Raw genomic sequence first — 11,916 nt, 5'->3', positions numbered from 1 at the left:
ATCCTGATCTCCAGCAGCAGGAATGAGCAGGCAGTGGAGTGACGTCATTGGTCTCGTCGTTTGTCTGCCTGTCCGATAGCAGGCGCCACACGCTTCCTCAAATACACTTGTTCAATGTTCATCGAAAGGAAGTCAGGTCGAGTGTGTAGCAGGTCCTTTGACGAATAGCTGAGAAGTGATTCGGATTCATCTCTTATACACAATTTTCATCTAAAAATAATCTTAGTATTTACTGATCTCAGGCAGAGATGACAAATTAATCAATTTTTTTCGTGATATAAGGCAGCAGGAATATAACCGAAGATCTACGCAGGTACAATGGTCTACACGACAATTCAGTGCTTTCATAACAATAGTTTGACAAATATCACAAGTATTAGACGTTATTTTAACTGTAGACCATAGACATGGTTGTTTTATTAAAATAATAGTTGAGTAGATGCAGGATTTGCCGTGCAATCAAATCTCAATTGTGTCTTGCGCGGCGCGATAATATGTAAATTTAGATTGTTTACTATAATTTATAAACTTTTAGAAGAACATTTAGAAGAAATAAAATGTCGGCCTGGACGCAGAAAGCCGGAGGCAGAAGACCACCACCAAAACATAGTGGAGGAAGGTATGTCAGTAACTTGGAGGCTTTGTTTCAAGAGAGAGCTGCCTCCTTCTGGGCTATAAGTCTTTGACTATTTATGTTTGCAACATTTGAAGAGTTAATATAATTTTTTTTGAAGTGCTGTCTAGCTTGGTAACTCACTAGGTTTTAACACACAGCCTACGTTTTACATTTCTGATGCTATGTCAATTATAAGCATGTTGATTTACTACATGCAGTGTCCCAAATCCTCTCAGATCTTTTCGAAGACCACCATATCCTATGAGGGAGGACAGAAAAGATGACCTTCCACAATCTGAGAGGTGACTAAAATAGTGTCATTAGTGTTATTTGTAAAGTCTATAAATATCTTATATAGATTCTTCTTTCACATCTGTTTCTCCCAAATATACATTTACTTCTTTGTGAGCGATTCATTACTGATCTGAACTCCATCTAACCCCCCCCCCCCAATCATATCTCAATTTTCAGTTTTGAAAGCTTAGAAGAAGGGATTGACTACTCTGGCACTGCAGACTATGAGCATTCACCGCATCAGTCAACGGGTATTCTTTTTTTATATAGTGGTTTTTCAATAAAGACTTGGTTTCTCACTGCTACTGTTGTTACCGTTGTGGAAAATCTTCTCTGAGCATCTTTGTTTGTATCAGCTGTTTCACCTGAAGAATACGAGGCATCAGTTCACCGAACTGCCATATATGAGAAGTTCTTGCAGCAGCTACATGGAGATGGTGCTAGACAGCCTGCAAACTGTGTCGTCCTGTCAGTGAATAACCAGAATGTGTGAGTATATACCTCAAGTAGTAGTAAAATTCTCTTGCATTATTATTGTGTGAAATTTGCATTTTTATGTATTAAATGGAAATGCAATTTTCTAACTTTTTTCCCGAGTTAGCACATGAAAATATGGGACATGTTTACGCATTTTGTGCAATTTTAGTGTTCTGAAAAGTCTCTGTTGTGTGAATGGTCTTTGTTATTGTCAGATGTGAGACAGATGGAATCTTAGGATTAAGATTTGTATCGGGAGCCATCCTTGAATTCTGATGGATATGCTATTATTTAAATAATTTATGAGAAATTTAAATATGTCTTTAAAAAAAAAAAAAAATCCAGTATTCCAAATGTTCATAATTAGGCAAAAATGTGTCCACTATTTAACAGATGTCTCTGCTTCTTAGGGTGTGTTCACACTTGTAGTTGGGTTCGTTTTGTCCGGACCAAAAAAAAGAGAACATTTAGTCCTGGTCCGCTAAGCGTTCAGACTGGCATTTTAAAACCAAACCTAAAGACATAGGGATATGTTCACAACCTGATTGGTCGGCGTTCATTACGTATATTTCGCAACGGAACTTAACGAAAATCCAAAACAATGCTGTGTGCTGGGATAAATGTGCTTGTTGTATGTATGTAGCTACATATGACAGTATTTTGACCAGCTGAGAACTCGTGAAGAGCTTATAAAATGTGTGAAGGAGTCAAAATTACGGCAGGAATCCCTCCGTCACACACATACACGATCTGCTGCGAGAAGACACTGTTCTGATGCCTGTACTGAACTGTGATGGGCAACATCACGACTATGACAAGAAAAAACAGGTGTGTGTGAGCATTCTGTCCTTTTTAGGGTTGCATCTTGTGACATCATCTCCCATTTTTGGTCTGTTTACATGTCTGGTCTGTGTTGCGTTCATATTTCATTCGAACCACACCAGAGTTCGCTTGCAAGCGGATCGAGACCCATCTTTTCAGCGATCTCGGTCTGCTTGTTTGGTGCACACCAGGGTTAGGATGGTACTGCAAATGAACCGCTCTAACAGAGCAATCGCACCAGGGTACGTTTTAATCGACCCAAACATGCCAAGTGTGAACACCCTTTTTCTTTGCAATTCACTTTCAGTCTCTTTATAATCCTTATAAATAAATAAATCATTAAAATCACTATTTTACACTGCTATTCCAGTGGACAAAAAACAAACAAATAAGATAATCAGTGAAAATCTTTGAGCATAAAATGAAACCTTTAAGCGTAACAAGCATTTGCCAAACTCTTTCTCCGAAAAGAGGTTAATTTAATAATAAATAAAGTTTAAATTATAAATTGTGTAAATTATATTTATCCAGCAAATCAAACACAAATGTTTACACCCTGTGGTCTCACAAAAAATAAAAAATAAATCAAACCCCCCAACAAACAAATTTAAAAATATGACTTCTGAATCGAAATCTCAAAGCTGCAGAAACACATGGTGGTACAAACCTTGCATCATTTTAAGGTACCACTGCGTCATGTTGCATTCAATTTAAAACGAAAGGCTAAGGGTGTCCTTAGAGCCATGCCCTAAAACTGTAGTAAGAGTATGCTTTTATGCTGCTGTTAAACTTTTTGATCTAAATGTTCTATTTCACATTTCTAAAAGAGGGTAATATTAAAAAGACATTTAATATTCTCATTAAAAAAATAATATATATAGCAGGGAGAATTTGTTTTTATTTGCATATGACTGATTTATTCGTGTACATTTTCAGTCTCCTAAACAAACTTTCACATTTTTCATGAAAGAATAAATATGTCCAGACAATCCTTGTTCAATTAACAAAACACAAAGGAGCTTCTTTGAGAAGTGGTGGTAACTCAAAATGTTCAGTAATCAAGCCATATTGTATCAAGTAATTAGACAAAAACTCAAACGTTCTACTAACAAAACGGTTAATACATCTTTAAACATGGAGGTTTTTAATTTACATTACATGAAATGCATATTTCTTTTTTGAATAATAGAAAATTGTTGACTCAAAATAGACAGTCCCATTTAAGTGATCTGATTAATATTTCTTGTCATAAATGTGTTGATAGTATTTCAAATTTGAATCAAATAAATCTTACAATATTTGAACACTATATTGGTCATTTAGTTGTGTAAATTTGTGTAAAATGATGATATTAGTATAACGTTCTAGTTAATATTTAAACAACATTTTTCACTTATTTTGATGTCTTTTGGGAATTGACATATTTTTTCTCTCAAAGAAGACTAATGCCACACACAAAAGCATTTATTCAGCTAAAACAAATGAAACAACCCTATCTTATTTTCTAATGTTTGATACACTTTTATAATGCTAAGCAGATTTGTGTTGGTTTATTCATTATTCATTAAATCTCTACCCTTTCATTACTGCATATATAAGCCAGGCCACACTCAACAACCTCACATTTCCTCACGTCATGCCCTGAAAAGCATGGTTCTCAATAACCAGATCTCTTCTTCTTCTTTCAAAGGGATTACCCCAAATCGATAGGCCAGTGTTTGCAGGAACGTGGCCTCTCGGTGGAAATGCTTTACCTGCAGTTGGAATCAGGCCTGACCCGGGCCCTCCAAGATGTCCGCTCCGACGGTTCCCCCTTATGTATTCTCGTCGAGCAGACTAATGTAACACTCTCCTCGTGCACAGTAATCATATTTTCAGAGTCCCTCAAAAGTAAGTCCTGACTCCCACAATTTATCTCCCAATAAATCCACTTAAATGTACTTCAAACAATAGTTAAATAACCTTATATAATAGCTACAGAGAAAATACCCTGGACTTGGTGGTGGGGATTTTATTTAGTATGAACTAGAATGATCAATAACTTCAGTGATTGCTCCAAAAAGACATGCATTGATATATTCTAAAAATATACTGTAACTTCCAGAACAGCCCAAAAAGATAATTCATTTATATGAACTGCAAAATGTGGCGATGCCATCTCAATGTAATGCAAACTTCACAATAAAAGCTGTTTGTGTATCTTGTGGCAGTTAAAAACTAAATTGCAAACACAAACCGGATCTTAGAGTAGAAACATGCTTTGTTATAAATAAAAAACTTTCTTTTTTTTAATAACCTTAGGGATTTTTTTTTAAAACTGATTCCCCTCTAAAGGTTTTTTTTTTTTACTGCTTTATGGCCACATCTCAGGTTTTTTTTTAAGTCCTTTGTTTTGAAGAAAATAATTCACAATCCCCCAAATTAAACCATACAATAGCTTGTAGTTTTGCCCTGGTTTTACAATAATTCATCAATGTAGTGTTAGACACGCATATGTAAAAAACATCTAAACAATCATAATATAATCACATTAAAATAGATGAAATGCCCTTAATTCTGATATTATAATTAACGCCCACCACTTGATTTAAAAAACACTGTTAATATTATATAATTTACTTCAGATGTTTAATATTATTTTTATTATTAAGTTTTTTTTTCAATAAAACCTCACCTTGCTGGTAAGTTCTCTGAAGGCTGGTATACACCTTTTTTTTTTTTTTTTTTTTTTTTTTAAATTTTTTTTTACACATTTTGAGACTCTAGGCATCATACACTTACCATCTTTGGTTACAGAGAAAAACGAAACGACTGAGGATCACACACTACCAGACTTACAAATCGTTTCGAACACAACAGAATATGTATGACAAATAAAAACAACATGTTCTAAAACCTGCTCAAAATATCAAACATGTTTGACATCCTCCGAATGGGCTAAAAAACCAGTCAATGTAGTGCATTCCAGCTTTTACGCTAAATATAATCAAAATTATAACACCGTTTTACCCTCACTTCAATATTGAATCTATTAAAGCGCAGATCCATCCTTTTAAACGCGTGAACTGAATTGTTGATTTTTTCCCAGTGAAGGAATTCGTTATTGCTGAATGTCAAAACAGAATGACATTGTGAACAAGACCAATGATCAAAAGTCTAAAAGATTTATCTCATCCTCATATTACACACAGTACATTTGGTCCAAAACAACTTTTAAAAGCAATCTTATATAAGCTTCTAATCTGTTAGATGTCCCTTACTGAAAACTCACAAGCGTGCTCATGAACGTGTCCTTTGAGCGCATACTGAATTTGAATGTGGTAATTGGGTTAAGCAGTGGTTGCCAGACTGCAGCATGTTGCTGATGAGGTAGAACTCTTGTGCGCACTGCTTAGACTGCAGCGGCTCACACTGAGCGCCATATGTAACCCCCCCTCCCTCCTCTGGCTGACCCTTCCTCTGCCTCTCTGCAGTTCATCGAAACATGCCCAAAGAACAGGCCATGGAGTTTGTGATGCTGGAGTTCATGCGTTTGAGCGGTTCGCGGCGTGTGCTGGACCCCACGGAGGCCACGGCGCGGGCGGCTGAGCTGACGGAGGACTACCTGGAGCGTGGCAAGCTGGAGCGCCACACTGTTCCCTCTGCCACCCGCCGCCTGCTCTTTCTCCTGGCCGAAGGTCTGCACCTGTACCCAGAGGAGCTCAGCACACTGGCGGAGTATCTTCAAAACCGCCAAGACCATCTGCGAGGTGAACATGCTTTCATGTCCTGGACTAGTTACATTCATATTCATATTGTGTTGTCTTTATAACTGTGTAATTCTCATGTTGCTCTTAATTTGCACATTGTAATTTAATCACCTTAAACTAGATGTATTTTTGAATGATAAAATTCAATGCACATTTTAATTTGCAATTCTTAATAATACACAATTTATTCCCTTTTATTTCTTTTTTAAATGTAGAATATTTACTCTGGAGGTTTTGAATCTTTTCTTTTAATCCACCAAGCATGGACTGTCAATGACGATACATCGGTCTGTCACTAGCACTTTATTTAAAATATGAATATTTAAAAATAAACAATTCAATTGCATTTAATTAATTGACTTAGTCTTATTAATTTCATTTTGTCTAATTGTTTAACGTGTATATTAAATATTGTATTATATATATATATGTATATAACATTTAAAATATGAATTATTTATATAATACAGTTTATATTTTAAATAATGTATAATTATAAATATTTGACTTGCTGGAATATTTCTTGCTCGTTTTCCATATTCCCTTGGCTCCACACACCTGAAGAAATTTTTTTTTTTTTTTTGTCAATTTAGACCACAACAATTTTTTCTAATTTCTTCTAGTTTTTATAAATATTTGACTTAAATTAAATTATTAAATAGTTATTATAATAATCAGAGCCAAAATAAAACAAAGAGCACAGCCAATCTATAGAATTGTTTTTATTTCTGTATAAATAGATCTCTTTATTACATATTTGTTCCTTTGTTCCTCAGTATCTTCCGCAGAAGTTGACAGTGAGGCTGCTCCTGTGATCAACAGCCTGCCTCCAGGGTTAGGAAAGCCTCCACCACTTCTGCCTGCTGGTTCTGGTCCACCACCAAGAGAGCAGACAAACCCCCCCTCTGGGTCAGGAGATACTCCCCCAGGACATCACATGGGATTGCAAGGTTTGTTTTTAGGGCACAGGATGAAATACTACAGTGCTAAATGAAAAAAAATAAATGTATACTGTTTTTTTTTTTCTTACTTAAAATAAAAAAATCATACATTGATTTGTTGAACCTGTTTGTGGTATTTGAATGCGGTATTCTCTGTTTCCAGGCTCATATCCTAAGACGAAACCACCTCCTTTGCTTTCAATGCATAATCTAAAGCCACCTTCCCACAGACCAACTGCCCCCCATAGTCTTTTACCTTCTCGGGCCCCTTCAGTCTCTCACGGTCCTTCATTTAATCTTCAGCCATCTAGAGGGCCAGTAGCCACTCACAGTCTTGACAAGCCACAACCTCTCTTAGGCCCAGCACCTATACATTGGCCCTCTCCCACCCGTGCCCCTTTGCTCGACAATCCGCCTCTTGGTTTCCAGTCCTCTCGAGGACTATTGCAGCATCCGGGCTCTCATGCATTGCTAAAGACTCCTCTTATCTGTGGACCCCCACCGCAGAATGGACCCCGTGGTCCTAGAGCACCGCCACCTTCACTCAGGAGCCTTCAAATGGGAGCCCCAACAGGTCAGCACTTTCTCATGTTCTCAAGTCTTTTTAGAGCACTATTGGTGTGGAAGGATCTGTCACTGATTTTTCTTTTCTTTTGGTTCCTTTTTTCAGGTTCAGGTCCGCGGCCGCCACGACGCCTGCTCCCTTGATTCTCTCAGGACACCTGATTAAATCATAGGCCAATGTTGTCATGTGGGACAGTTATTACATTTTGGACTTTAGCAGTTTGTTTCATTTTTTTATTTTAGGAACTTGCCTTTTGTGTTTCTTTCAGGATCCCATGAGATGTTTAAAGATGTACCCATATGGAAAAAGCCACAGTGGTGTTCTCTTTATTTCCACAGGTGTAAACTAATTTCTTAGAATAAATCTGAAATATTTCAGTGACATAAGTTGAGTTTTCAGAAGGTGTTTAACAGTTCTATTCTCTGTACAATGATTCGATGTATTTCAAATACAATTTTTGGTATGAGGCAGGGATATAAGGCTATTTAGAATTTAGATGAATGGTAGATGATTTCTGACTTCAAGGGCCATATTCACAAAAAAATCTTAACGTTTTTAAGATAATTATAAAAAGCATAAAAATTGTTAATTAAAAAAAATCGTAACCATTTACGGCATGATTTTTTTTTTAAAAAGATAGTGTTTTGTATCTTAAGAAAAGATATGAGAATATAAATTTTTGGAATACATTGTTTTCGTTTTTAAGATTTTTTCAAATTTATTTTCGGACTGATCATGTAAATTTTGACTGGTCAAAAATTCCATTCAATTTCCATGTTTCTCAGTACAAATTTGCTCAAATTTTTAATTCAATTGTCCCATTTGAATGCAATTTTCAGGTCATGACACATTTTTTTTTATTGGACTGAAGTCATTTATTCTTTGGAACATTGTTCTACTAGAACAAATGGGTCGCTGCTCTGATCAGGTCTTTGGCTGACTGATACAGGCACCCCTTGTGGATTTTGGCTCAATCTTTTTTTGTGTGTTTCTCTTGCTTAAGAAACACCAGAGCAAGATGCTGCCATCACCATGCTTGACAGTAGGGATAATGTTATGTAATGTGCAGGAACAAATCATTTAGACCAATTGTTTTAACTGGTTCAATTGATAATTGAATTGAAAAGATCTCAAAAGAATCGTTGATTCTCAAATTTGTACATCAATTTTACACATGCACAGAAAACTGATACAGTGTACATGTTGTACGGACCAGATTTGTAATACTTTTCTTTTATGGTCTTTTTATTTAATTTTTTATTGTAGAGCTTGATAGCCCCTTTCACTTTCCTTATTTTTAAAAAAATGGCCAAGATATTATTCAAAAATTAACCTTTTGTGTTCCATTGAAGAAAGAAATATAGATTTCATAACAATTTCGAACAACACGACGGTGAGTAAATAATGATTAAGTTTTTGGTGAATTATTTCTTTAACAAACATGCATAGAAACAGGTCTGACTTAACCTGATAATTTCTTCATATTATGAATGTAAGGTTGAAAACTTTATCACAATCCTTATGGGTTTGTCTTCAAGTGGGTGATTTAACTAAGAGTGCATGTAATTAACTATTATTTCATGAACTTATTTGAACAATTGATAGATCCTAATAATAGACTCCCTTTGATCCCGACACCAAGAGTTTTCTAGCCTACATAAGACATGACATGACAATGAAATAATGTTTTGGAAAAATATGTGAAGTAGGGTCAATTTATAAATCTAAAGAGGGGCAGAAAGATAGTTAAATTATGGAAGCCCATTTCTGCCACGTCATGCTTTGGTAGATCATAATTATGACAAAAAATGTGAAATAAGATGTCATATTTAAAAAAAAAAATTGTAAAAAAGTAATAATCATAATAGGTATAATAATTATAACATAAAAAAATTGAATGACAAAAAAATTGAGGGGGAAAATTTGAGAATTGTACGATTTTCATAAATCATAAATATGATTTATCAAAACGTGACTTTTTGTTTTCTTAATGAGCAAAAATGGCTTCCATACTCAGTCTACAGTAAATTCAACAACTGAAAATTACGTGGAACTGAATAGTCAGAAAGCCGTTAGCATACTAAACGGGAAAAGATCCAGCGTAAAGTAAACGGTGACTGTTTGTCAGTAGGCTATCATTATTTTGCCTCTGACATCTCATTTCACGTGTTAACGTCAAACAGATTTGGAACAATATGAGGGTAAGTAAACTATAATAGAATTTACTTTTCTGGGTAAACTTTCCTTTTAAATATGGGGAGATTAATCGAATATTACTATTTAGTTGTTTGATATTGCAGTATTTAAGAGTGTTTAATCACCACAGAGAAAAAACTGAAGCAGTAAGACACAAGGATAATCTGAGTGTAAACTCATTTAAACCACTAGATGGCGCTGCAGACCGTGATCATTTAACACAGCAGTTAAACGTTTAATTTAGGGTGCTTCTGTATATCCATACGCTATATATCAAACTTCAAAACAGCGCTTGTTTTTATATTACATACATTTTCTTCTCATAGTAGGCTATATTTGGTTATATTTTATTTGAATATTTCATTCGAAATAAGAAACAGTGAAATGCAGCATTTAATAAAATGAACACTAGGCCTACAAATTGTTTTCGCTCTCTGAAACACATTGCTAGCGCGAATTTATTTCCTCTCAATAACAGTAAATATAATTTCCTCACGCAAAATGAACCATTGGGAGATAAACCGAAGGCTTGCCGAGTGTAGATACTTGTTCCTCGTGCAATTTAATAATAATAAGAATTTGTGTTAGTTTCTGCACATCCTTTAAAATTGGGCGAGACATTATTGCATTCAGACGACGTAATGTTTGTATTTGAGGACAAAGTTAAACTTAAAATACAAACCAAATATACAAATAAGACTATATATTTCAAAGACATAATTCATGGTAGAATAGTAAATGCCACATAAATGAGAAATGTGTAAAAATAATTATTTTATTAACGTTTTACTGTCTATTTTTAGAACAACTCAAACAACAAAAAAAGGATTTTCCCTGAGAATTCTCCTTTAAATATGTGCTAAGATTTCATATAGCATCAGGCTCTGCGTGAGAATAAAATTAGGTGAGTAGGAATCTTGTACATTCATATATGTACACTGCATGTATAATGGCACACACTGTCAGCAAATGTGTGTATGTCTTTAGTTGGGCATGTTTTACAGCTGTTTGTCTCTCCACTCTCTGATCACAGACACTCAACCGCAGCTGTGAAGTATCCATCACGTCTCAAAGTAATGAAGGCCCGGTTCTGCTTCATTTCACCAGCTGGGAGGTGTTGATTGGGCCTTTTTTGGGTAAGCGAGCAAAAAACAGCTCCACTAAAGCTGATAAATGCAATAGGAGACGAAAGGATTACCAGTCAAACGGACTGAAACCAGCTTTCGCCCTATAACGGAAGTGCAGACATGCCTCATTTGTGTCTCAGGACATGCGATTCAGTTACTGTTACTGTAATTCCGCAATCACACAGAATAATTTTTTTCCCTTTTGAGACACACACTTGCCATTCCCGCACAACTGGATATCAATCAAAATGTATCACTATGAATATTCTTGGCATTATTGTGTTAGAATTCACAGACACCCAGGTCGTCTCTAAACGCAATGTGCTTCTTTGTTAGGACAGCACCACACTGAGCTCCTGTATGCTGCTGTGAGTGAGATCTTCATTAGAAACCTTGAGCCCTTCACCAGGATCTGTGCCAGGTACTTGGTCTAACAGCCAAACATGTTGATAATTAAACCCCTGTAATCGAGAGGTGTTATCACAACAATTAACAGCAAAAATGTGAAGGTATGAACGAGTGTCTCAGAACGTGTGGCTTTGTATGCACTTCCTGCCCTTGTTATTCTATTGCAAATGTTTTACATTCACATGAATATTTAAGCGCCGGAGTATCCGTGCATTTTCATTGTGAGTGTACATTTTGTTCAGTATTCCTCTATCAAACCATCTTGGGAGGGATTTGATGTGGGGGGAACATGCACAAAAACATAATTTCTCTTCCCTTCTTTTTTCCTGAAAGCACATTTGTCTCTCTCCTACTTTCCCTAATTCTCCAGACGTGTTCCAATCATTCTCTTTTCCCCCCTTTCCCTCCCCAATGTTGGCTGCCTCTGCCCTCGTTCTTAGGCATCAGCTGAAGACCCAGCAAGGCCCCCATACACAATGAGCTTTAATTGGGTTAAGTTTGTCCGCCACAGATAACATTTCTCTTTCTGTGGAGAATAAAACAAATTGCTGGCACTAATGGCACTGTTTAATGTAGCTCTTTTTATTATGGATGGAGGAAATTAGGAGGAGACTCCCAACAGAGAGCTGATGTCGTGGGAGTGAGTGCATTGTTGCAGCTCATCAGAAAAGCATTTTTGCTTGGGCCTCCTCGCCGCCGTTGCCTGTCTCTCTCTCCTTCG

General features: G+C 36.0%; 1 protein-coding gene across 2 annotated transcripts; it reads left to right on the top strand.

Moving 5' to 3' along the window:
* The first annotated feature begins 103 nt into the window (after positions 1-103).
* LOC143696729 (uncharacterized) lies at positions 104-7,850 on the top strand. Of its 2 annotated transcripts, none has more exons than XM_077193367.1 (10): positions 104-313; positions 536-619; positions 853-918; positions 1,088-1,161; positions 1,267-1,399; positions 3,900-4,099; positions 5,683-5,958; positions 6,735-6,908; positions 7,063-7,473; positions 7,570-7,850. In XM_077193367.1, exons 2-10 carry the CDS (start codon positions 558-560, stop codon positions 7,605-7,607), a joined length of 1,434 nt encoding a protein of 477 aa, XP_077049482.1. In that variant the 5' UTR covers positions 104-313; positions 536-557; the 3' UTR covers positions 7,608-7,850. The 2 variants fall into 2 exon arrangements, with proteins under 2 accessions (XP_077049482.1, XP_077049481.1); XM_077193366.1 differs by having other exon boundaries at positions 106-313; positions 835-918.
* The last annotated feature ends 4,066 nt before the right edge of the window (positions 7,851-11,916 follow it).

This window comes from Siphateles boraxobius, unplaced genomic scaffold (genome assembly GCF_051911475.1).
Source record: "Siphateles boraxobius isolate OS27281-9 unplaced genomic scaffold, OSU_SipBor_1 31, whole genome shotgun sequence".
Taxonomy (NCBI): Eukaryota; Metazoa; Chordata; class Actinopteri; order Cypriniformes; family Leuciscidae; genus Siphateles; species Siphateles boraxobius.
Note: the sequence above shows the minus strand (reverse complement) of the source record. Positions and strands in the feature narration are given on the sequence as shown.

What these genes read in the sequence shown, in the direction of transcription:
- LOC143696729 (XM_077193366.1), top strand. Translation starts at nt 558, where the DNA reads ATGTCGGCCTGGACGCAGAAAGCCGGAGGCAGAAGACCACCACCAAAA. An exon ending in GACCTTCCACAATCTGAGAG is followed by an intron (nt 919 to 1,087) that starts GTGACTAAAATA and finishes CTCAATTTTCAG; the next exon opens with TTTTGAAAGCTTAGAAGAAG. An exon ending in ACATCACATGGGATTGCAAG is followed by an intron (nt 6,909 to 7,062) that starts GTTTGTTTTTAG and finishes CTCTGTTTCCAG; the next exon opens with GCTCATATCCTAAGACGAAA.